The 27243-nt window shown below is 41.4% G+C and overlaps 1 protein-coding gene across 2 annotated transcripts in view; it reads left to right on the top strand.

Moving 5' to 3' along the window:
• LOC121891066 (plasma membrane calcium-transporting ATPase 1-like) overlaps positions 1 to 26131 on the top strand; it is a 102629-nt gene extending 76498 nt beyond the window's left edge. The window contains exons 13-22 of one of the 2 annotated variants that reach the window (XM_042403801.1): positions 2668 to 2847; positions 3968 to 4055; positions 4300 to 4406; positions 6929 to 7120; positions 10062 to 10275; positions 10418 to 10629; positions 12429 to 12536; positions 13917 to 14099; positions 18711 to 18800; positions 21962 to 26131. In XM_042403801.1, the coding sequence (XP_042259735.1) occupies positions 2668 to 2847; positions 3968 to 4055; positions 4300 to 4406; positions 6929 to 7120; positions 10062 to 10275; positions 10418 to 10629; positions 12429 to 12536; positions 13917 to 14099; positions 18711 to 18800; positions 21962 to 22207 (1620 nt within the window). In that variant the 3' untranslated portion in view covers positions 22208 to 26131. The remainder of the gene's footprint in view (positions 1 to 2667; positions 2848 to 3967; positions 4056 to 4299; positions 4407 to 6928; positions 7121 to 10061; positions 10276 to 10417; positions 10630 to 12428; positions 12537 to 13916; positions 14100 to 18710; positions 18801 to 21961) is intronic. The other variant, XM_042403799.1, reaches the window with a different exon arrangement.
• The last annotated feature ends 1112 nt before the right edge of the window (positions 26132 to 27243 follow it).

Here is a 27243-nt window from a genome sequence, read left to right as displayed (position 1 = left end):
TCAGTTTCACCAGTTGAACTGCTTAATCTGAGTAAAACTGGGTATCCACATTGTTTACCTCTATTGGTACGACAAAGTATCAAAAAACAATCTATCATCCAGTACCACTTATTGATTCTTGAGTCTCCTCAGCATCAGGATACGTCTCGAAACTCAATTCTAAATGAAAACCATTTCTGAATAAGAAGTATTTTTAAGGTTAGTTCCTCTATCGATATTGAAAACACCAGGGAGCGAGACAAACAGAGCGGAAAAATGATTTTAGGTGTAATTTTTAGTCGTGAGTGCTGTGTTTGCATGAGGGCAGAACACACACACACACACACACACACACACACACACACACACACAGCCGGCAGAAGAGCAGAGGCTGCGGCAGACAGACTGCAACAGTCTAAATTGTAATTACATTTTACTTGAGTCGATGATAGAGTTCATTAAGTGAGACAGAACCCACCAATAAGGGAGGCAGCAAGAACCTGTTGAACACAGATAACATAAACCTGCAGTCAGGTGTGTTTTACAGTCATGAAGGCCGAACAAACAAGCTAAAAACATACCAGTCTAATTCGCCATGTATCTTAAAATTTGAGTCTGAAAGCTTCAGTATATTTAAACAAGCTAGTTTTTATCGTGTGGTTTCAACCACATCAAGTCAAAAGATGCTTCTCATTTGCTTTATTTTATTGCTCCTCGGGTGACCCGCAAATTGATCCGACCCACCATCATGAATGATGTCTCAGTCTGCTTATTTCTGCCTTGAGGAGCGAGGAGGACTCCTGGGGGAGACGTGAGCGAGGATCCACAAGACCAGCTTTTTGCTTTTACTCCCCTTTTATTATTGTTTGCGGCCGGACACTGTGGCTCATCAGTCTGCTTCAACACCAGTTTTATACAGAGACAAATACAATTAAGGTGTCGTATTACTCCGGCATTTAGATTTTCCGTTTCATCAACTAGTTAAAAGTGGTGGATCTGGGTCCGCTGTAGGTCTGATAAACAGAGTAATCATAAAATAATTTTCACCATCAAAGCAAAGAGGAGGAGAGTGGGTTGTTATTCGCCATAAACAGATTTTAATTATCTATTAGTGTCATTTCCATTCAGTCATGTAAAGCTGAAAATCCCAGCGCGTCGAGTAGAAACCAGTTTTAATGTGAGATATATTTACATAATTTCCACTTTGCCTGAAAAAACGTAGGCACCGAAACTTTCTAAGAAGACATCTCTTCTTGTTTTACACGTGGCAGGCGCTAAGGTGCGAGGAAAAATACACACAAGTGAGAAAAACAAGGAAACAATTAAGACAAAAGAGAAGCAGCCAAAGTGTTTCTACCTGTTCTGAATATCCACACAGGAAGTCATAGCTTCCTCCTGGCTGCATCCACCGCCTCCTTGATCTCTCTCCAGCAACTCCGAGACTCTTTTTGTGCCTTTGTAGTCTCACCTCCGTGAATCGTACAAATGGGGACAACCGTGAACGTTTTCAGACAGTCTCCTCTCGAATTGATTCAGGTGTTAAGACTCGGCTGCTCACATGAAAAGTGACAGGAGTGGCTGTTATGTGTTTACTTGTTACTTTGATAAACTGCGGTAAGAGCCCCACAGCTCACTGTGGTTGAAGCATCATCGACATAAAAACCAGATTTCAGTCTGGTGTCAGGAGATCTACTTGATAACACTGTGACCAGGACTGTGATATTTTGAAATGTACCTGTTTCCAATAGGACAACAGGCAGATTTGCACATTTTCATTCATATAAAATCAAACAACATATAGGATAACATACAAATATATATATATATATATATGAAGCAGAGAGAACACAGCTGCACATGAAGAGTGTAACTGAACTGATCTGACTGTCTTATATTTTGATATTTGTATTATAAGGAAAAAAAATGTTAGGGGCAAATGTTATCTTCCTAACATGAAGACTGGAGTGAGTCCCGGTCAGGCGTGTCACGTACAGATGCCCTGAAATGTTAAATGGAGCCTGTAATGAAGCTCGGAAAGTCTCATCGCTGCTTCCTGCTGCTTTAATGTCAGAGCACAAAGATCACAGACAGGATGGAAATAACCGGAGAGCAGCAGGAGTCAGTCAGCAGCTCGACGTTTATCTCTACAGGACCCGAGATGCATATAAGACCTCTTCAGTGTATTTTAGCTTTTGGGCGTAAAATTATTCTTGCTAATTATTCTGTTGATATTTCTGAAACATCAAACATGTATGTAGCCGTGACCTGACAGCAACTAGTCTGCACTGTCACTGTACAAATACTGTAACTGTATATTTCCACCATCAAAGAGAAGAGCGCTTATATAATACCTTGCAATAAAAGAGAGTAAACCCAGTCTAATAATCCTGCTCGCTCTGCCAATTAGTGGTGACAGCACACTTTTTTCCACCAACAACCTGTGCAACTGTGATGTAGCTTTGCATCATAGTAGCATCCAGAACTATGCAAACATCATGTTAAACCAGACAGTGTTTCACTTGGTTTGAAACTTCCTTTTTGGCTCCAGTTGTTAAAATTATCTTTAAATTATGGATGGATCAGGAAGTAGAAGCTGGCGAGTTTCTCTGCCCTGTCTGTGCTTATATATTATACATATATATATATATATATTAAACTTAATATTTCTTTTCTCTGACTCTCCTCTAGGTACCTGAGGCTATTTCTAAGTGCCAGCGTGCAGGCATCACTGTTCGTATGGTTACTGGAGACAACATCAACACCGCCCGCGCTATCGCAACAAAGTGTGGCATCCTGCTGCCTGGGGAGGACTTTCTGTGTTTGGAGGGCAAAGAGTTCAACCAGCAGATCCGAAACGACAAGGGAGAGGTGAGAAAAAAAAAAAAAAAAGAAAAGTTTACTGCAGTTTACCACAGCCTCCAACTATGTGAGTACAATTTTTTTTTTCCTAAAGCTGCGTGACTACATGATGACTTGAAAATAAACTCACAACAATCAAACCTTGATTAGTTTTGACTTATCGAGTCCTTGTATAGAACATTTACTGCCCACTTCCATATCCAGCAGAGAATAAATTAGCTTAGTTTGATGATACAGTAATGTGGGAATTACGCTAACAAATGCTAAAACAGGAATATACAAGTTAATTATAACATAGAGTTTAGATTTAACTTAATTTTCTTTCACACTGGGAGTGTATTGTCTGTTACAAATTCCATCCTTGTGATTTTACGCTGCATTCACTTGAACAACCACTCGGTCGTTTGTAACAGAAACTTGCCTTGTTTTGTTACAAGGTTTAACTTTTCCAGAGACTTTTGTTCATGATGTTATTATTTATGATCATGTTTATGTGTGATCAAGTCATTACTCATCCTAGACAAAAAAAATATTCATAGAAGTGAAAGCTCACATTTCTTTATTTTTATTAAAACCAGCTGTTTTCTTTCTGTCACCAGTTTGAAGTTTCTTTCTGTCCTGTTGTACCTGAATGCTGCACAGAATTAAACATCACTTTTCTGCAGCAATATCTTAATTATAGTCAACCTTGTGAAGATGTAGTGTCAGTAGAGACGGTGCAACTAAACAAAGTGTTGAGTTTAGTGGATGTTCGTATTGACTTTATCGTTGACCTTCAGATGTTTCTCGCTGCCTGTCCTGTGTCAGTCCAGTATTCTCTGGTGTTTTATTTCTGGTTGCTGAGAGTCGTCAGTTTTGAGCACATAGAAGATAAAACTGTCCTCCACTAGAAATTAGTCATTGTTTTATGTCCAGAAGGGAAAGTTTCTCCATTATTCTGGAAAATAATACTTCAAAACATACAAATAAAGAGGTATTTATCAACATACAGGAAGGTTACCTTTAAATTTATGAAGGTTTTATGCTTTCAAGCTTTCGCTACAAAGTAAGGGATTATATTTTGGCAGTATTTAGTACATAATGTGTTGTATAAAAAGATTTTAATGTAACTATTTTTTACTTTTTCTAGGTGGAACAAGAACGTCTGGACAAAGTTTGGCCCAAACTGCGTGTTCTGGCTCGTTCCTCACCGACAGACAAACACACTCTGGTCAAAGGTGGGTTCATTCTCACTGGGATTCACATTTGTATGATGTAACTGGTCCTTGTGCGCAAAGTGACATAACTGTAGTTTTAAATCTGAGCTCATGTCGGTTGAACTCTGATTAAATCACAGTAAATGCCCCTTTCATGTTTGCATTCTTAAAGGAGAGAATTAATTTATTCATAATGTCTTTTTCTAAAATGTTAATTCACCCACTGAAACGGAGACTTGTTTGTTTGTTCCACTCTGTTGATCAGGCATCATCGACAGCACGGTGGGAGAAACCCGACAGGTGGTGGCAGTGACAGGAGACGGTACCAACGACGGGCCCGCCCTTAAGAAAGCCGATGTCGGCTTCGCGATGGTAACAACATTTTTCCACCTTTTTTTTCTGTCGTTCTCTCCGTTCTCCATCTGCTCGCTGCATCACTCATCTGCTGTGCAGTTTGCTCTGCATCATTACCAAAATGAAAAAAAAAAGAAGCCTTTAAGTTAATTACATTTCTATCGCAGCCATGAAAACGGTATTTTCTCTAAACGTCGTCTGCAATAACTCCCGAATTTGACGCCAGTGGATTCATTAAGAGAGCTGTGAAATGGAAGAATAAATCAATAAATGTTGAGCGTGAATGTCTCGACTCATCCACGTCGTGGGTTCCCACTCTACCACCATGTTAATGCCTTTATTCTCCAGAGACCAACACAGAGACGGACAGCAGGCAGACTGGTTCTGCCTTGCTTATATTTTAGCCTGTCTTGTATACAGTAAATCATGTCTTACACCCTGGTCACAGACAGTTAACCCTGCACTGGCAACAATATCCTGATCCCATGTTTTATCCTGTTTAGTACAATTTGTGTATATTTATATATATATTTACACCACAGCTAAATATTTTGAAAGCCATGCTGGTGCTTTTTAGGTTTGTTGGTGTATTTTTTCTTCCATTCTTGACATACATTAGTTTTCTATTCATTTCTGTATGATAATAAAATCAATTAACTGACTCATGAAAATCGTTTGAGTCGTGTAATCCATCACAGTACCAGCACATTATGTCTGCGTTCATTTTTGTGAAAAGTTTGTAAAAGCACTTTAAGAGCAAATTGATCTGAAAAGTCCTAGTTCACAGTGATGGATTAGACAGCTCCAGTTTCAAGAGTCTGCCGTTTGATTATTATGACATGTGGAAATGAATATCCAATCAATGGCTGCATGGAAAAGACAAAGACAAATACACATGAACGTCTTAAACTATACAGCATGAAAACAGTCAACAAAAATATGAACATTATTTACATTATTTGTAGTTAAGGAGCTAAAACTTGTGGTATGGCCCTTTAATACTGAATGTAGGCTGATATTTATATTTTTTATTTTTATTAATAACATACTGCATATAGCCCATAATGTTTTATAGTGTCTTACAGTGTCATTTCACTAAGCTGACTTATGAAGTTAATGAATGCAGAATAGAGTTGAGATTTGATGTGTGATGGTGTCGCTCCCTACAAGGATAAATCTAGCACAGGAGAGATTAGGGAGTGACTGTAATAACTTGTCATGAGCTCTTGTGTAGCCCACAGCTAACCGACTGACTCTGTGGAAACATTATACGCCCTGTTTACATCACCCAAAGCATGATGGGAACTGTAGTGACACAAACTCAAAACATTGCAACAGGAGTGACACAATCAATGGAAAAAAAAAAGTTTCACACATTTTGTGACACAACTACGGCTCATCAGCGTGGTTCATGTGTCCCTGGGGTTTGTGGGTTCAAAGTGTTAAATGCAGCAGCAACAGCAACAGCAGCACATGGTTCACCTCAGAAATACTGCTGAAACAGAGACAAACCTGAACCTCTGTTTGTCATTGACGAACGAATAAGCTGCTGCTGATTATTTGTTCATTAGATCAGAAAAGACTCACAGCGAGACATCAGAGCACAACGAATTACACTGATCAGCTGATAGTATAGCCGACGATCAATTAAAATTAAAAACCATCTTTACAAACTTCTGTACAGAGATGAGCTCGGTTACGTCAGCTTACTCCTCTGTGTGTTGTTGTGACCTTTATTTACTGAAGAAAAGTCATCTGAGGAGTCTTCTGCAAGATGCTGAGCAGCTGCACCGTGACAGTACTTACTGTTCCTAAACACATCACAGAGACGGTCTGGGGATTTAAACCAATGACCTTCAGTCCTAATGTGTCTCATATGGAATATTTTCAGTTTGCATCCAAATATTCCCCGTTCAATTATCACCTGTTCTGTCAAGAAGACAGAGCGATCCACCTCCGTCTGTCTGGGAGCGTCTGACTCTGCAAAGAGACACATCGACTCACTTCACAGCTTCTTTATTGCTACTGTTAACACCAGAATGATCCTCCTGTTTTTATTTTTACCACTGTGTCAAAAATATTCTCAAAGCTTCGTACACTTTAACTGCATTGTCCTTTTTAAACCAGAGGTGTCAAACTCAAACCACATGGGGGCCACCGGTCAGGTTGTTCCCTCCGAGAACACTGGATGTTTTTCTTCTTTTTCAACAATAAATTTCAACTATATTGTATTTCAGTCTCATCTCCCTCGTACCAGTCGAACTGTTTTACATGTTCAGCAGAGTAAGCGGGCATACACACAGAAAATATTGGTGTGGGAGCGTCCTGCTTCAGGTATCAGCAAGATAGGAAATATGATCCAGGAATTTTGTGTAACAGATCTGTGAATTTGAAGGCTTATCAGACACTAAAATGCAACACAGCGGTTTATAATACTCAGAGACAGGATGTTACAGGAAGTTAAGCACCTGCTGCTGCAGGTTAGTTTCCATCTAAAATCATAAACCGGAATCTGATCGCCCCTCTCTGCTTCCTTTTAGGGAATTGCCGGCACAGATGTGGCAAAGGAGGCGTCTGATATCATCCTGACTGACGACAACTTCACCAGCATCGTCAAGGCCGTCATGTGGGGGAGGAACGTCTACGACAGCATCTCTAAGTTCTTGCAGTTCCAGCTGACCGTCAACGTGGTGGCGGTTATCGTGGCGTTCACCGGCGCTTGCATCACACAGGTAGGCCGTCGCTCACAGGTGGATCCTGCTCTGGTCTATATACTGGTTACAACTGGTTAGACACACCAGTTACAACAGGTCAGCGTTACCTCATGAGTTCACTGTTAGCTGACATTGTTTATAGCTTAAACAATCAGTCCCTGTTACATCTGCTGTCTGTGGTGTTTTTCTATGGAAGCCCAGAGCTGCCAATATTGAAATGAAATAATTTAATCCAATTGAAATTACATTCTCCATTTGTGTGCTCATCATTTTACACTTTAATGTCATATAACTTTCTAGGGCCAAAAAAACCAAGCCTAAATTCACTGATACTGGACAGACATGACGACGCTGGTCAGAAATCAGAGCGGTGTGAATGGTGTCCTCTGATTGGTGCATTCCAGCCAATCGGATGCTACATCCTGTCTGATGGTTTTGATGTATGACTTTTTTTTTTTTTTTTTTGCACAAAGGAGGCCTGGGAAAATCTTGTTGTTATGAAAATAACCATGAAAAAGCCGTTTCCACTTCGTTTTCATTAGAACTGAACCCAGATCAGGACAGAATTCAAATTAAATTTCAGTTTTCAATTAAATTTTTAAGTTTAGGTCTCAACGTTGTTTGCCAGTTTGAAAAAAATCACATCACATCAATTTCTTTATCATAATGGAAGTGTTTTCATTGAGTTTTCATTGTCTTTTTCATCTTTGTAGGAATTATGCATTTTCAAACATGAAATGATTTGAAATTAAAATGTCGTCATACATCATGTGCACACAGACGGAAAATTATTATTTATTTATTTATTATTCATTATATTATTGTTTATTTACATTTTCTGATTTCCACAGACAAAGGACAAACCGTGACCTAACATAACACTCAATATGTAGAATACAGACACGATGATGTAAACAGACAGGGATGGTGGTGGTTTTGATGTATGACTATTATGTCCATATCTTTTTATCTGAATCAAATCAGACTTTGCACTTGCAGCTCATTCTTCTCCCTACTAATAATATACTGTATGTCTTTACATGTGTCCACAGTTGATTTTGTCCAGTGTGATTTTGTTGGAGGGGGTATCCCGCTGGCTCCATTGCTAATAAGTCAATATATACTTTTAGTCACTTCCAAACTATAAGAGTTGTTTTTCTGTATTTTTCAGTTCATTTTGTTTTACTGCCAGAAATGCAGATGTTACAAGGCACCGTGTTTGCTTTTCTTGTACATTCTGAAGTTGTTTATTTGGTTTAGACGTTCATGTCACTCTCAGAATGAATTATAATAGCTTTGGTGATCCCTTAACTTTTCATCTAGCACCAGAATTTGTCAAATTCTTCGATTTACGATCAAATACCTGAAAAACTAAAGCCCATCAGCCTCAGCTGCACTTTGTGTTGATTGCTAATTAAAAAGTGTTAGCATGCTAACACTCTAAACTAAAATAGTGAAGTAGTCACACATTCAGAGACAAGAATGACTCTGCAGTTCTTTGACAACAGCAAATTTATAACATTTCTTGCACTATTTGACCTTCATGCCTCTTGAGGTTTTAATCTAAAGGATAAGTTGTATTTTATTATAAGAACTATGAGCTCAGTTAAGATACATAATAAGTCAAAATTTCCACCATAGACTTGTAACTTTATCATCATCAGGTTTAAATGTTTCATGTCCCTCCTTTCAGTCAGATGATTCAACCTGAATCAGGATGCACAAACCAAACGAGGAGACCAAAGACCGAGCTGTCAGTAAATCACTGTTTCTACCGTCTGAAATTAAATCGATCAGATATCCAGATATCAGACCGAGCGAGTCATTTGTGATTTCACTGTGTCCAGCTCAGCGCTGTGAGGAGGCGAGGCGGCCGTGTCACATTTTTTTGATTCATAATGTGTCTCTAATCAGGAAACTGAACTCCTGACACAATAAAAAAAAAAGTAACTTGCGGCCGTGTATTAATTCAAAGCCTCACAGCTGGCAGGACAGATAACTAACTCGTCTACAGAGCCAAGAACACAAAGTAGGCTAAGATACAGCCTGAAACCATGGCAACACGTCACCATCGTAATCCTGAAATATAACAGGGACTCAGCAGGTCTGTGGTCTCTGCGCCGTGTTTATACTCACTGATCATCCTTCGCTTGGTTTGTGTTCGGCCACTGAAACGTAGCGCAGATCATTAAGAGACAGGAAACTGATTCAAGTCTTTATTTACAGAAGACGGACCCAGGGGCACGTGTAGATGCTATTTTCTGCTTTGATATTCACTTAAATCAGTGTCGCAAATGACTAAACACTATGATGACACTATGATTAAATCGGTTGTAGTGCTTTCCATAATAATGATTATATAATATGGAAATTTGCATTATTAATGCACCAACTCTACAATCACCTTTAGTTTCCTTACCTGATACTACAAAAATCAGCTCAATTCAGCTTTTTTGTAGGAGAATATTAACTGTAGTAAATAATTATATAGATTAAATTATTTACTTTTTACCCAAACAATAAGGAAAGAAGGTGGAAATCTTTTTTTTTTTTAGCCCTGAGTATTGTCTGCAGGTCTTCCAACAACCTCCACCAACACATGTAACTCCCATCCATAGTGGAAATTACACTCTTGGATCCAGCAGTTAAAAACATACAATAAAGTTACAGGAAAAAAAAAAAAAAACATGTCTTTGAATGTCTCTGTGTCCGCCTGGCTGTGGTCTGAATACCTGCAGACATCACAACAACATAAGGTGTCACTCAGTGTTTCACTCAGTGCTTAAACTGTGAATTTAAGAGGTTAAAAAGGCGTTCATGCGTTATCCCGAAGCTGTATGTGCAGAGACGAGAAGAAAAAGGATGAGAAAGTGGAAGGAAATAACAGAAAGAACAAGACGACGGCTTGTTATTGGTTATTAATTATGTTTACTTAAACCGCTGACCTCTCCTCCTGCAGGATTCTCCTCTGAAGGCCGTCCAGATGCTCTGGGTCAACCTCATCATGGACACTCTGGCGTCTCTCGCTCTGGCCACCGAACCCCCGACTGAATCTCTGCTGTTACGTAAACCATACGGCCGCAACAAGCCCCTCATCTCCAGGACCATGATGAAGAACATCCTGGGCCACGCCGTGTATCAGCTCGTCATCATCTTCACCCTTCTCTTCGCCGGTGAGTCAAACAACTAACGGCGTTCACGAGAAAAACCAGAATCTGCCTCATGATGTTTAATTATTGGAATTATTATAAAAATCTGTGTGTTTATTGACAAAAAATGGATTTGTTTTGTGTCTTTTCTTACAATATTTCTCAGGTGAGAACTTTTTCGACATCGACAGCGGCCGCAACGCCCCCCTGCACTCGCCGCCGTCGGAGCATTACACCATCGTGTTCAACGTGTTCGTCATGATGCAGCTCTTCAACGAAATCAACGCCAGGAAGATCCACGGAGAGAGGAACGTGTTCGAGGGCATCTACAGGAACCCCATCTTCTGCAGCGTCGTGCTGGGCACCTTCATCCTTCAGGTAACACCACCATCATCATCATCATCATCATGTAATGCATTTCATTCTCAAACCTTTTCTATCATGCCCCTCTTCTAGATAGATATATACTGAAGCATAGATTAAAATTAGAATATAAAAATGATTAAATTGAATAGTTAATATAAAGGGAAGGAGGAGGTCGCTTGCATCTGACTGGTATGACATGGCAAAGTATTTTCCACATTTTGACTCTAAAAAAACTTTACTGTCAGGGATTCTTGCAGCGAATCGTAGCAACACTGCCTCCACTAACCTCTAAAGTTATTCTATACTATTTTATATTTTTATTGAACATTAATCTTCAGGGAGAAAGAGCAGAGGCACTCTATCACACAACAAAGGCCAGCAGGTATTTAATAAGGTAATAGTTAATGATGCAATCTATCAACTGAACTGATCATGAGACAGGATGTGTATGGATCTGTCTGAGGTGATTGATTGATCACATTGTACATGTGTTTCATGGTTAAATAAGTAAGTTGTTGTAAAGTTTTACCAGTTTGAAGTTGGTATGATAATCAACCTTATTACATGTTCTTATGTTTTCTGGTTCATTGTCTGCTTAACGTTAATATGACAGTCCTTTCATAAACTTGGCCGTGCTTTGCTGTAATACCAAAGCATTTATTCTCTGTGCTCTCCCTGTTTCAACTCACCCTGTTTCGGAACCACAGATCTTATGACCTGTTCTTACTCCTTAAGGCCCCGATCAGACAGATCTGCAAAACAAGAGGAGTACCGCACTGCCTTTTTTTGTTGAAGCATACAATTTTTAAAAAACAGCCAATTACTACGTCTTTTTTATTGTTGCTCAGCAACCACCAAATCACCTGTCACCAAGTAAACTCAGTCCAGGCCTGCAGTCAAAGTCATATAGCTCCAGGTATCCAGCAACAGCGACCACTAGTTTGTACCAGACCAGACTGGTTATCTCTGCTTGTTGTCGTCACCACCACAGAAGGTCTGTCTCTCAATTCATGCGACCGGACAATGGGAAGAAACGCAAATGACAGGCGCTTACCAGCTCTGAGTTGAAGTTTTTTTCAACTTAAGGTGTTCAGGGCGCTCCTGCAAAAACAAGAGCAGAAAAACACGAGGCAACGCGGCTCAGCAACACAAAGCTTCACTCTCATTGAAAACAATTACAAAAAGCTGCCCCAGGCTGCTAAAAAGCCAATGTCTGATCGGGGTCTAAAGGATGAGGCTGGAATTGTTCTATTTTTTTGTTACTATCAACAGGAAAAAACAAAACAAATAATGTGTTTATCAGTCTCTCAATACTGTCTGACTTGCCTCAGGGTAATATGCTCAGATCACAAATATATAGTTTAATTTCCTAAAATATCTGGGCATCCTCGTTTTTAACAAACATTACTCAAACAGGGGAAAGTAGTGCTTTTGTTGGGAACTATTTTCCGTGGTGGATTAACACACAATTGGCGCCAATTAGTGAGTATTATAGTGAGGCAGCAGGATGGTGTGTGTGAGAGTCAGTCAAAATAAAAGACAGTGTGTGTTCATGATAATGAAGGAACATGTCACACAGTGCAAAGTTGTGACTCACTGATGTGTTTTTAATAGTTTTTGGACAACAATGGAGCTCTATGGCACAGAGGAATGAGATATCAGGCTTTGGATACACACACAGTACTTGTCAGAAGGATCAGTTCATTGTTGGTTTGGGTCTACACAAAAAAATGTAGAATATTACCAGATTTATACTTTAAGACTTTACGATCAGCTAACACAGTCTCTTGTATGTGTCTTTTCCTCCTCAGATCATCATCGTTCAGTTCGGAGGGAAGCCGTTCTCCTGCACAGCTCTGACCATCGACCAGTGGCTGTGGTGTGTGTTCATCGGTGTGGGAGAGCTTCTGTGGGGACAGGTGAGACCAGAACCAGAACCAAAGGTGCTTTTAGACTCAACAAACAGCCTCGAAAGGCGAAACAGGAGAAAAATCAGTCAGAGTTGTGAGAATAAACAACATGTACGGGAGGAGATGATGAAGAGGTGGATACATGAGGTTTGTAGCAGCAAACTGTTGCCTGTCACACTTGCGCTGCTGCAGCGTTGCCATCACGACCATCGCCATGGTAATGAGCTCAGCACATGAAAGCAGCGCGACTCCTGTTCACGAGCACAAGGGAAAAACAAACCCAGCGTGTCAGTCCCTGTGTGGATACATACACGCACACACAAACACACCATCACACACATGATCCTGTTAACATGAACACACACACACACACACAGAGGCTTAAAAAATGTTTTTATACATATATATATATAAAAAAAAGTTCAGTGATAAGAAGCCTGGTGGGTTCAGTTGGAGGGCAGAGACGGAGAACAGAGAGACAGAGAGATGCTGACAGAGGAACAGACTGATCTGAGGTCTGTGCTTTTATTTTAGAGGTAAAACACTGTTTGTTTTAACGGAGAGAGAAGAAGAGGTGACAGAAGTATAAAAAAACTGATGTGCAGCTACAGCAGGAGTCTCTGTGTGTCTCTCCTCTCGTTTTAATTAAACAATGATGCAACAAGACTATAGAATACTGTATATTATAAATTCAGTTCATCACAGATCTGTTTAATTTATAATAAAATAAGTAATAATAGTAAAAGAAGAGAAATGAAATAAAATACATTGTACAGGGTTTACATACAGAAATAAATACATAATAAAGTTATGTATTTATTTATGTATAGCTAACAGGCATTCCTGCTTGTTAATAAATAATTTATTAAATATTATGAAATATGAATAGCATTTCTGTAGTATAGCATTATATCATGAATAAATGCATTTTATTTAATTAGGCAACAAGTCATTAAACCCCCTAAAATCCAGGAGAGACTCAGTGATGCTCTTAAAGACGGTACTTCAATGAATCACAGTAGAATTACACTCCATTAAACTGGTGGAGAGATTAAAATCCCTGCAGTGGAAAATATCCTGACTCTTAGTTTCTAGTATGAGTCGAACTCCAAAAACTTTTCCCATAATGTCACTCGAGATAGTTTCATTACACCCTTCCTGCTAGTTAACACCCAAACACCACACCTTCAGTTTGTTACTCATGTTTTCTGTCCAAGCTGAGATAACCCTGATGACATCGCTATGACATCATCAGGGTTATTTCCTCCTCCCGAGCCACAAAAGACTTTACACAACAGTTTCCACTGGCTGAACTATTCATGACCAGTAAACTGACCTTTGAGTGATCCTGTAAGTAATTGAACGCTATTATTAATTTTTTAAACTCAGCTGATCTCGGCCATCCCGACCCACCGCCTGAAGTTCCTGAAGGAGGCGGGTCACGGCATCACGAAAGAAGAGATCCCCGAGGAGGAGCTGACGGAGGACGCCGATGAGATCGACCACGCTGAGATGGAGCTGAGGAGAGGCCAGATCCTCTGGTTCAGAGGTTTGAACCGCATCCAGACGCAGGTACGTCCGCCGCGAATCGCCATGACACCCAGCACGCAACCTCGTCTAACTTTATTTTTTGTTTTAAGGGTTTCTGATATCACAAGTTTCTCAAACTGGTATTTTTGAAGGTAATAAAATGACGCAGAAGTCTGTTCTGCCACCAGAGCTGCAGAAAACATTGGTTGTCATGGTAACGTACGGAAGATGAAAAACGACTTTCTGGCTTTACTTTTGATTATACTCTTCTTCTTTCTCTTTTTTTTTTTTTTACTTTTTTGTTTTTGGTTAGTTGTCTTTCTGGTGGATTGTTGTTGTTGTTTTTATCCTCCTCCTCTGCGCCTTTATTCTCCCAAAATCAAACAAACGTCTGATGAACCAACGTGAGATTAACATCTGATAGCAGCCCCAGTGTGTCCCAGCAGACGTCGTGTTTCATCAAGACAGTGAGGAAAGACTTTCTTCACTACAAACATCTGCGAAAGTTTAGCTGATTAGGTTGAAGCGGTGCCATTTCGGGCTAATATGGAAACATATAAACATAAAAATAAAATAATCCAAATGTTTGTGTTTTTACAATGAAAATTAAAGAATGAATAATCACAATATCTTGGTAAAAATTATATTAAAGTGGCAGTAATGAGATTTTTTAGTTGTTAATACAAATTAAAAAAAATAACAATAATAATAATGGTTACTACAAAACTCAAAAACTATCAACAGTTATGTTCAAGAAAAACTCACGAGGTCAAAGATACAACAAAACATTTCTGCTCGGATTTAAATGTTCACATATAATGTTTGGATCAGACTCTGTGATTTTAGCCTGATAATGTTGAGTGGGGTCAGACGTGGATGATAGATAAATAAATAATAATTCTCTCTCGTACAAGCGAGATCTGGCCAAAATAGCAGCGTAGTGTGTCATAGCGGAAGACGACCATTGCAGCATCTGTGACGCCTCGCAACGTCCAGACAGACAAAGTGACCTCATAGTGTGTCAACGTCTGGGACGATGATCAGTAATAACACAGAGCATACATTGACTGTAGGAATGATGTTGTTGATGCTGTCAGGTCAAGTCACATAAGACAGCGAGCTCTGATTGGCCCGAGATCCCACATGTAGCCACGTCTCTCTGCCATGACTCTACGATCACCTGATCTAACACAGTGACCATCTCTAAAATATCCCGCAGTCTGATCTTAACATTTATCTTAAATATTTATACATAAACCTCCACTGAAATGTCTTTAATACAGTTTGTGTAACTGCAAACCAGAGGCTGAGAGTGAGTGAAAAACGTGACACGTCTTAAATCAGAGGTTATTGAACGTTCACTTTATTGATTTCAGTGTTGGAATCATTTTGTTGAACTTTGCTAATTTTAACTTTTGAATATTTCCAGACGAAACCGCTAAACTCTGGAACATGAGAAAGTCTTTTGGACCAAAATAAGCGTGACATTTAATGTTTTTTTTTTTTTTTTTTGTTCCCTTCGCTGCTCACATCTGTCTCAAGTCAGAGGTAAAACCTTTCATCATATTAAAAATCCAGTTCAGACGATCAGAGTTTTAGATAAAAGTTTAGCGTCGCTGCAGCAGACAGACGAGCTTTGTGTCTCTGACTGGAGCTTCATGTTGTCTCTCCTGTGACACAAACTCTCCTCCACAAACATGTTCAACCACATGTTTCTGTTGGAAGGAAATTAAACTCAGAGTGCAGAGTGTGTGGAGGTAAAACTGGAGATATTTTAACACACACACACACACACACACACACACATACACACACACACACACACACACTCACACACACTGCAGCTGTTAAGTTAATTTCACACTCTGCTGCAGAGCTTCAGCACCGTTTGGGACAAAAAAGCTTGTTGGATATTTTCATTCATCAGTCAGTTTGTTAGTGTTGGAGGGTAACTAGCTGCACCTTCACCACCACTGTCTTCTCCAGTGACTCATCTCAGTCTGGGGTTATGCTGTGTTTGTGTATGCGTGTGTGTTTGTGTGTGTGTGTGTGTGTGTGTGTGTTATCCTCCTACAGGATTGATCAGCACTCACTGAGCATTAGCATATCCACAGGCAGTCCCATTCAGTCCCTTTGGGCTTCATTAGACTGGATGCTAACACCCACCTACAGTAACAGCAGCCAGCGTTCTGCTCCCACACACACTCACTAACACGGAAACACACACACACACACACACACACTCTCTCTCAGTGTCAGAGAGGTCAGGTGTTTTCCTCTCAGCAGCGGACTAACTTGTACTTATTGTTGCCGGAGGGTAAACACATCTGAATTAATAATAACTATTATGTTTTTCTCCTTTGTCCTCTTGAGTTTTTTTTTCTGTTTGACCTCTGCAGCTCTCCTGCAGCTCTCTGCTTCTTCACACAGACTGACTGAGAAGTCTCGAGCTAACTCACAGAATATCAGAGTTTGCAGGCGTGAAATGTTTCCTTTCCAGAAACAACTTGAACAATCTTTTCTGATTCTTTATTTCACTCAAAACACGTTTCTGCAACAATCGTCCGTCTACAGCCTTGGAATCACCAGTAACATTTCAAATACTTATTCTTTCATTTATTTGATCAGTTACGTTACATATAGCAAAAACTGATTATAAGTACATATAAGGTAAGAAGTGGAGCCGACAGACGTGAGTGTGTTGGTTTCCCTGGAAGAAAGTGCAGCTGTGTGGTGGCCTCCCTTCTGCAGCAATCAAGATAAAGAAGGGAGGATATTAAAGTCAGAGCACACAGTGTAACATCTCAAGGTTCAACATGTCAGGTGTTCTCCACAAATCTTCTCTTATCAACATTATACATTTCTCTCCATCAATTAGCATCGTCATAAAACACTTTTTGGGAACTTCTCATCCATGTCGGACAAAGTCAGAAACAGAGACGTCCTTAAGAAAACAAACAGTTCCATGACAACTAGGTAAACTCTGCTGATTAAGATCATGTGATATGATCAAAAGCTCCACAACAGGTTGGGGCTTGATTTCAAGTGAGGTTGGAAACCTTGAATCCGGTGTCTTATAATAACCTTCACCCGGCCTTCAGAGCGTCATGAGAGAAGGAGGTGATGCGAGGAGGAACCAGACCTCGAAGCTCTCGTGCTCTTCGGTCTCTCTCTCCCCCCCCCATCAGACACGGCGCGAAGAAAAAGGAAGCTCTGTTTTCTCTTTACGTCTTTGTATCTGTAATATCAGTCTGTCGTCCTCCTGGGATGGGAGGATGGGAGGACGAGGGGATGGAGGGGGAGGCGACGAAAGGCTGCAAGCTAATTAGGTTCTTATCTCTCCACGCTCCTCTTCCTGTCCTCCTCCTCTCTAATCCTGGTGGGCAGCGTTGTGCCGCTCAACGCCTCGACAGTCAGACACAGTGGGGTAATAATTGGTACAAGCGGCACCTCGCTGCCGAAACTTTATCAGTCACTCCGAGTGACACATTTTCTCCTCTTTCTCTCTGTCTCCACTTCACTCAAAGTGCTTTCAGCCTGATTCAAAAGCTCTTTATTCGTTGTTCCGTTTCTTCCTTCGTGTCCCTTCGTTCTGTCAGAGCTTCTTCTTCTGGATTTTTCACATTTTGTCTTTCACTAACTAAATGACCGCTTTCTCTCTCTCTCTCTTTATGCTTTTCTCTCAAACTCCTCCTCACCCCTAAAACCTCTCTCCTCCATCCTGATCTCTCCCTCATCCTCTCTTTCTTGTTTCCACTTTGTTATCAGCTTTATAGTGTTACTGCTCTCCTGCAGAACAAATCAGTCGTGTGTAGGTTCTGATATGAAAACACCTTGAGGGTCTCATCTGAAAATGTTTAATACTGGCGCCGACACCATACCTGAGTTTTGGTACTGATACCAAAATTATACTTATTCGATATCTTACATTGAAGAATGTTGACCCTGTTTAATAAGCTTAATGTCTCAAATGCATCTGTGTTTTATTGATCAGGTGTCATTATTCAGATAACGTATCCAGATATGGATCACATGTTAATATCAGGCTGTGATGAAGTCTGTCTGATCAAAGAGGCTGATAATCCCACCAAGTGCTCAGTGCCAACTTTCAATACATGACAGTTGTTGATTCTCGATGCAAAGACACATTTACATTCTGAACCAAAAACAAGCTGTAATAAAACTGGTTTTTGGTTAGCTGAGACCTCTTTTTAAAGTTTTGTTGATAATTAGTATTTGGAGACATAGAAACATGTTGCACATGTCAAAAAACCCACAGACATTATTTTCTATGTAAGCCTGAACACTCAGCAGCGTGACGCATTCTCACAGGTTAATGTACAACAAGTCATCAGGATACGTCACTGTGCTGTTTCTCATTACTAACACTTGTCAACACTCCAGAAAAGCCTCGACGACCTTTGCTGTTTGTCTGGTGTCTGTTGCACTTCAGAAATGAAATGTAATTACTGACCTTCAAACCAGCCAAACTTCAACATCCAGCCTCTTTAAAACTTTCTCTAACCTCTCCAGAAGTATTTCCTTGTTTCCTTCCTTCCTTCCTTCCGTCCCGTCTCTTCTCCTCTGTCCTGTCTCCTCGCTCTGTCTCTATCTCTGCTGTCTAACGGTGTGTTGTGGCTGTCCTTCCTTCAGATGGATGTGGTCTATACCTTCCAGACGGGCCAGGGGCCGGTGCCCGGCGCCCTGCGCCGCCAGCCATCCGTCGTCAGCCAGCACAATGACGCCACTGCCGCCAAAACTCTCTCTAGTCCCACCCACGTAGGACTTAGCTCCTCCTCTTCTCTCACCAACTCGGCCGGGGCTCCGCCCCCTGCTGCTGCTGCTTCCTCCTCCACTGCAGGCAGTGAGTCGGTGACCGGAGGCCAGCTAACACCACGCTTCACCTGGCTGGACTCTGTCTCTTTTTCTCTTTTTGAACTGCATGAAACACTGAACGCTGCATGACTGACTCTCACTAAATGCATCACGCTGTTTCTGTCACCAGCAGGGTGTCTGCACGTCTGAACTACTCTGAATTATATGAATGATTATCCTAATCATCATAATAGATAACTGAGTCATAAAGCTTGATAGTAATTTACATAGAGCTGGAACTGATGTGACTGATGTGTCAAAGTTGTTAGAATAAATTAAATATCAGGAAGAGCATATTATTCTTTTAGTTTGGTAATTTGCGGGTCAAAACACATCTAGCAGTAGAGGATAGCTCTATAATTCAAGCATTGTCGGCGATATTTAAAACAGATCCACTGACAGAATAGCATAAAATTGTCACTAATTTTATTTTTAAAAAAGGGGGCACCCTTAATTAAAGTGTCTCCATTTTTCTTCAGCTGCTTGACAGTAAAAGTCTTCTAAAGGTTCGTCAGTGGAAAACTTTTCATGCAGCAGCAGCAGGAAATATTCAGTTTGCATTTGCATTAGTAATTAAAACAGAAAATACAGCTCTGAAACATCTGTAGGAAATCAATAAGTAAACAGCGATGAGACAGTAACGCGGGAGGGAAACTTCAAACCGCTGTGATTCAGTCAGAAGATGCAAAGTAGAGCCGAACATAGCGAGATATTTAAAGAAACAGTTCCATGTTTGGGGAAAAATGTTTATAGGGCCAGGAAGTCACACATTGTTGGTTCTGGTCTATATATAATACATCCAGCTTCATCCTTTAACAGAAAACCGTGTAAAATCTTTAAGAATGAACTTGCAGACAACCTGATCACCTGATCTGCTTCCCCATTCGCTTCCTTCTTCACCTTCTCCTGCTGTAGCTTATTCTCCATCTTAATCTCTTTCTCTTCTTTTTTTTTTTTAATACCCTTCATCGCTTCCCTCTCAGCCTGCTGCGTCTCCTACTGCATGTTGTAGAGATTTAAACTCTTTAACATCCGTCTATTAACCCTGATGTGACTTGCTGGCTGACGAGACGACGACAGATCACAACTGTTGGCCAACGAGAAGCTGTGAATCCTTCTGATTCGTGACAGAGTGGAAAAAAAAAAAATCCCTGCCCTATTTTCTTTGTTGTGTTTTTTTTTTTTTTTTTCTTCTTCTTCTCAGAGGCGACAGCCTGGGCACCAAGATAATTTTATGGGTTAATCCTGAGCAGGGTTAAATCTGTCAGGCTCAGCAAGTCTCTCATGGTTTAACAGCCAAGAGCTTTTTAACTTGTGAGCTTTGCATGTGCGTGTGTGCGTGTGTGCGTGTGTGCGTGTGTGTGTGTGTGTGTGTGTGTGTGTGATGGTTGCATGTATGCTCTAAGCTGCAGTGCTCAGCCTGCAGTTCCCCTGTGGTTCAGTAATAGAGAGCTTTGAACTACAGGGTTATTAATTATAATGAAGAGTGTCTGTTGGTGCGTATAAATCAGTGTGATCAGCTGCAGCCTCTGTGGATTCATCACAGAGGAAACAACTTTAGGCAGAGAGAAGAGAGCAGCTAGAGGACAAAATGATTCTGGCTCTGAATGCGATTATAAATACTTAACAGTGCGCATGTGTTTGTTGTTTTTCCCGTGTGTGTGTGTGTGTGCGTGTGTGTGTTTACTAGGGCTGGCTGTCATTTGAAATGTTTCCATACTTGTGCTGACACCATCAAAGCTGAATCGCTGGTCTGCAAAGTGAGCCCCAGACCCCCAGGGGCCTCATAAGTCCCAGTTCTGCTGCATGCAATTTGGTTTGGTATTTATACATCCAAATTTTATTAATTACAATTTTTTTTTAGTGTATACAGCATTTTTTTTGTCACGGGGCCCCGATAACAGCGATTAATCTGAGAAATCTAAACTATCTTCTGAGAAATATAAACATGTTTTTCTACTAAACCTTTTTTGGGAAAAAAAAGGCAAAAGTTATCAAATGTTAAATGTTGTCTAAATACACAAAGTCATACAAGAAAATACAGTCTTAAATTGGCAAAACAAATACTAAGCAATTTTCTACTTTCTTTGGTATGAAAAGACATTGCAGTTCAGCACCCAGTCTGGTTTTTACTGGGTGTTCATGGTTTAGGGGACACAGATCTGACCCCTCTGAGGACTGAAAAATCCATCCTCAAAGGCTAATCTTTTATTTTAGGTTGTATATTCATATTTTAGACAAGAGTGTGCTTCAAACATTTGTGGAAAGTCTTTTGCTGTTTCAACATGACAGTGCACAAAGCCAGCCTCATAAAGAAACTGTTTTCCCAGTTTGATGTGGAAGAACTTGACTGGTCTGCACAGAGTCCTGACCTCAGCCGGGCTTTATCACCCAGCATCAGCGTCGAACTTCAGTGACGCTCTCGTGGCTGAACGGGACCAAATCCCTGCACAGCCAGGTTCCAAAATCTGGTGCAGATTACTGAGAACAGACACACAGTGCATCAGTGTTGAATGTAGATATAAAAATTACAGCTATTATCTACATATACGACTATAAAATGGGATTATTAAGCCGGTTGGTGTATCTGACTTCTGCTGCAGACAAATACTGTGTGTGTGTGTGGGCGGGTGCACGTGTGTGTGTGTGTGTGTATCTGTTGTAGCTTCTGTGACCTGTGATCCCTCCACATTCAGCCGCCTGTTGGCAGAGTTTTGGTTGGAGTTTGCCCTCCTGCACTCAGCTGCCTCCAACATCACGTCAACCTTTTTTTTTTAACCTTTTGTGTTGATGTTTTGTGGATATTTTTTTTTCTTTCAGTTTTCCAACCATGTTCCCATCCAGCCCACCTGTGTTTCACCTGTTGATGTTGTGTTTTTGCGGTTTGCACCTCCCCGCCCAGATTCAGACGACCATCATGTTTCCCATCAGCCACCGCTGCCTGTTTGACATCACGCTTTCATAACAAATAGAAGTGTGGCTGTCGTTCCGCTCGTCCTCTGATGTTTATTTTCTGTTTTTTCTTTCAGATTAAGGTGGTGAATGCATTCCGTAGCTCTCTGTACGCGGGGCTGGAGAGCCCAGAGTCCCGTAGCTCCATCCACAGCTTCATGGCCCATCCCGAGTTCGTCCCCCTGTCCGAGGAGGAGGCCCGCATCCCCCCCATCGAAGAGACCGGAGACGAGATCGACCCCCTCCCCAGCCCCTCCTCTGGGGCGGGGGGAGGAGGAGAGCCACCCAGCGCCTTCCCCCGCAGCTGCGAGTCATCCATCTGAGCTCCTCTCCCCTCTTCCTCCTCCTCCTCCTTCCTCCTCCTCCTTCCTCCTTCCTCTTCATCAGCATCATCTGTCATCCCACCAACCGAACTGTCACACTGAGGAGGGAAGTCACCACTCTGCTCATCCCCTCGTTCTGCACGCACACCAAACACATGCTTCACATCGTCTTCACCCCCCCCCCCCCACCGCCCCTCCCTCAGTCATTCCTGCCACGTTGCGTTTTTCATACTGACTGTGGCGTCGTTCTGCCTGTAAGTTCGTCCCTCCTCCTCCTCCTCTTCCTCCTCCTCCTCCACCACTACCACACGCATGAATCAGTAGAGTGTGGAGTCCAGAGTCTCCACACAGCGGAAAGGCCTGTCTGTCCTCGTCCATTCATGTATATTTTTTACTCGATGATCCTTTTGAAAAGCTTTTAAACTTTTGTTGGGTTCGATCTTCGCGGGACTCGCAGCAGCATGTCGTGTTTCTGTACTCGCTTCATTCCTGCGTAACGCTCTCGAAAACAGCACAGAACTTTTCAAAGAGTGCAGTGATTCTCATGTACATACGCTTCCGCTCTTTTACACAGCTAACAGCCAGGTTTGGTGATCAGAAGATTTTTAGGCAAATGCAAAAATGTAACCTTTATTTTATTTTATTTTATTTTATTTTATTTTAATTTTTTTTTTTTTTTTTTTTTTTTAGATGTTGAGCATTTGTTTGTTCCTAAAACCTCTAACGAATGTTAATTGATGGTTGATTCAAAATCCTGAGAATGTCTTGTGAGTGTGACACTACAGTCAACAAGGTTCACCTGTTAAAAAAAAAAAAAATTGTTCTTCCCTTGTTGTGTCTTTATGTGTTGCTTTTTCCTTTAGCTGCTGTGTTGCATGTGGAAGGACAGAATGTTTACTACCCAAAAATATCTACCATGGCGGCATCCAGAGAGGGCTCGCTTTCTGCTCAGTGCGCGTCTGACCTCATCTCATCCAGTCAGGGTTCTGGTTCTCTCTGCCCCTCTTCCACACCCCCACCCCCCCACCCCCCCACCCTTCGTACATCCACAGTGTCAGTAGGAAACAGGAGTGTGAGGAGTTCATGTTTCCCCCTCTAGAAGGATGCATGTTATGTTTCATTCGTGTTGAGTCGCATGATAACTTAGGAATGAATATTTGGGATTCTGTTTAGACGACCATCTATGTGTTAGTCTGCAGCAGCGTCTGTTCAGAGCTCCGTGAACTTCCTGTCTGTAGGTCTGAACATCCTGTTATACGACGGGAAGAAACAGACTCGTCAATACTTGGCTAGCGCAGAGGAAACCGTAGCAGGGCAGGAAACGCCCCGATATACTTGATATACATCCTACAGTGGGTGTTAACGTATGTGGACGTGCTCTACAAATCGTAGTTGTACGAAAGGTTGTGGTCCACCTATATATACTGGATTGAAAGGGGCCGCAGCCTCTCTCTGCACTTGCAAACATCTGTAGATGGCAAAATCCATGTCGCATAGACCCTCACAGCCACGTGGAAAATGTCATTTAGGCTTTGCTCTGCTTTTCAATACAGCGTCATAGTCGACTAAACATTTTGGTCACATCTTGAAGGTTTGGACTCTCCTGCTGAATACACAGGTGCCCAGGAGTTAAAGTTCTCTGGCACCATAGAGCAGTTTTAAATCCTTAATTCAATGTGTTGTACACATTTCTTCCTAGACAAGCTTTCAGGCTCACAAATCTTTTCTTGCTTTAATCCCGGGATGCCACAAGAGGAGAGTTATTCAGCGCTTTGTCTCGTCAAAGTAGAAGTGCTTTTAGACAAAGTCTTTGAGTCCTCATTCATTCATTATTTATATTCTATCCATTTTCAGCCGTTTATCTAGGTCGAGTCTACCTTGTCATGACCCCGGCCACGTCCTCCAGCTCCTCCAGAGGTGTTTGCAGACCAGATGGGATGTATAATCCCTCCAGTGTGCTCTGGCTCTGCTAGTTGGACGTCTTAAGAATAGGAGGTATCAGATTGTAAACAGTCTCAACTGACTCCTTTCGACACACGAAGGAGCAGCGGTTCTCCTTCGAGCTCCTCGACCGGTCTCTGAGACTGAGTCCTGCAGAGGAAACTCATTTCAGCAGCTTGGATCCACCATTTAATTCCTCCAGACACAGAGCTCATGAACCGTAGGTGAGGGTTTGAACGTAGATCGCTTTCCTCTCCGTCACCACAGTCCGGTACAACGTCCACATTACTGCCGACACCTCACTAAACCTCACGCTTTATCATAGTTCCTCTTGAACAACTGGTTTTTCTATAATTATACATAACTTTATCATGAATAAAGGTGCAAAGCGAATATTTTTCAGTCTGAATTTTGAAACTGAGAGTCTGAGTGAAAGCAGTTTCTTCTCTGTACGTTCATGAAGAGTCAAACAGCTGCAAGATGAGCAAAAATGTCTTTCCATTAACTTCATACGTAATCATGCCACCTCTAAACTTTGCTTCGCCTTCAGTCTCACCTTAAATAAAAGGGGGAATAGCTACAGTATTGATGAGTCTGTGTTTGGTCACAGTGCAGGAAGTTCATTTCACCAGACAGGAAGTTGATGGATCTCTGAACAGGGTCTAGACCGGCTATCTGTGTTTTAAGACAAATCTTAGTACCACTTTTGATGCTTTTGTTCCCCTGTTCGTCAGACTCGATTAATATAAACTAAATCAGCTTTCAGCGACATCACGCAGCCAGCAGCAGAGAGGGTGTCTCTCATCATCATCATCCCTCTCTCTCTCTCTCTCTCCGCTCTGCTGTGTTTGATTAACAGACGTCTGTGTGGCGGCCGCGCTGAGGTTTATGGGAGACTGATGATGTCAACAGTCAGCCTGTAGAGTTAAATCAACTGTGTGTCCCTGCTGCCGCTCAGTACTTCCTGCCCGCCGTTGTCCTCAGATTACTGTCTTAAAAGAAGAAGGAATCATCCTCCAATCGGAAGCAGCGATGCTTCTAATTCCCTCTTAGTCTGACTAGCAGCCATCGACCTATCTTTGAACTAGGACACGTTATTGAAGTAATGTGCTACTACTGCCATATTTCCAACTTTTTGTCATGACTAGGTTCTTCCTCTCCCCTCTGATGAGCTTTTTCTATGTAACTCAGAGCCATATTTTATAGGTTGTCTGTATTGTTTTTTATCTCATTGTTATCGAGGTTTCCTTTGGACTTTCTCACCCCTCGACCCCCCTCCCCCTTCCTCCTTTCCCCCTCCCTCCTCCCCCTGGCCCTTTACTCCAAATGCGACCAAAAAAGCAAGGAGAAAATCTTCAGTCGTCACTGCCGAACCAAGTTTAAAGGACTTCTACAATGTTTACATGAAAAGCGAGTGGGTGGCAGTTCGCCTGCGCTTCTCTCATCCGACCACTTCCCTTTCATTCCCTTGCTTTCCTGAATCTTAGAGTTACTATTTAACTAAATGGGGAATCTTTCTTGCATGGTTTTCATATAAAATTCAATGTTTTGCTCATTTTTTACAATTCTTCTGTATTTTTATATTAAGTACTTTTTAATATTTTGGAGATATATGAATATATATGTATAGGCTGAAGAGTTTGGTGACAGTACAGTACATGAATGAGATGAATCTACCGTGGACTGTCTTTTTACAGCTCTCTAAATATTTATGCCACGTGTGTCGTCTTGGTCACCTGATGTTAGGGCTCAGAAACCTGCAGTGACTTGTTTACTTCCTGTTGGCCGTTCAATTGGAATCTCAACAATCTAGATTCATCAGCCCCCTTTTACATGAGTATATTCACTTTATCTAAGATGTTGTGACACACTACACGCTATGTGATTTCGCAATTATCCAGCTCCATTAGAGTTCAGCAAATGCAACGTGAATACAGCTAACTGTATCAAACATTAAATGGGAGTGTATAATTATTTATCCAACCTCTGGGTTTCTTTGTTTCTGTACTTTGAAGCTACTACGACTGGTTTCTTTCAATGAGTGGATTGATGCTGTTTTCCAACCGGCTGGTGTCAGAGCTGACGACTTTAAAGAGGATCAAAGCTGTGTTCCTCCTTCAGGCTCCGCCTCCTTTGAACGGGGCGTGGCCTATAAAGACGTGTCGGCCCCCACCCCCCCCCCGCTATTTACAAGCTCACATTCCCTCAAAAACTGAGAAAGTAACCTGAGGACCAAAGCAGAGTCGGACCAAATAATAAAACAAACCAATGAGATGCTTTTTTTTTTTTAAATAGAGACCTGAGCCCTGTTTCCCAAAAGCACCTTAAAGCTGGGATGGTCCAAATAGATTCAAGGACCGTAAACCTGATCTGAGGCCTGGAGAAGTACAGCAGGCCCCACCAACCTGATCAGATTAGACGATTATAATTTGAACCCAGAAACAGATTACTAATTTGTTGTAATTTAAATATTTAAAGGCGCATCCCTCCATTTAATTACAGTTACCAGGACAGACGCTGTAAGTTTTTGAGGTTAAAATTTGACTTGTACAGAGCAGATTTTGTTTGTTTTAATCCTCATAACTGTTGCTGTACATGTTTGCATACTGAGGTGTTGTGGGGGGGGGGGCTTTCTAATCATGACTAGGGCCCCAAAAAGTCTCGGGTCTCCTCACAGATTTAGTGGCGTCTAAATCCAGACCCAAAGTCAGAAAGGACGCCACATTTCTCGGCTTTATTCCTGATTTTTTAATTTGGTCGTCGAAGGAGGCGGCGCCTGTGACGGGACACAGCTTCAGCTGTAGATGTCATCACCATTTTATACAACTGACAGTTTCAGAAACTGTTCCCGGGAAGAGAGCAGGACTGTTAAAGCGCTCGTGACATCACTTCCTCTTCCTGCCGTGTGTCATGTGGCTATCAATGAGACACACATTCCAAGCGACGACGCGTTTCCTCTTTGTTTTATTCTACGGCTGAATCTGACACAACGCCTGTGCTCCTACAGTCAGTACAATGTAAATATTATATAAGTGAATGAAGTGTACCTGCTGTCTGTGTCGGTGACAGGAAATGGGAGAGAGGGCAATCAGCCA

This window comes from Thunnus maccoyii, chromosome 3 (assembly GCF_910596095.1).
Source record: "Thunnus maccoyii chromosome 3, fThuMac1.1, whole genome shotgun sequence".
Classification (NCBI taxonomy): domain Eukaryota; kingdom Metazoa; phylum Chordata; class Actinopteri; order Scombriformes; family Scombridae; genus Thunnus; species Thunnus maccoyii.
Note: the sequence above shows the minus strand (reverse complement) of the source record. Positions and strands in the feature narration are given on the sequence as shown.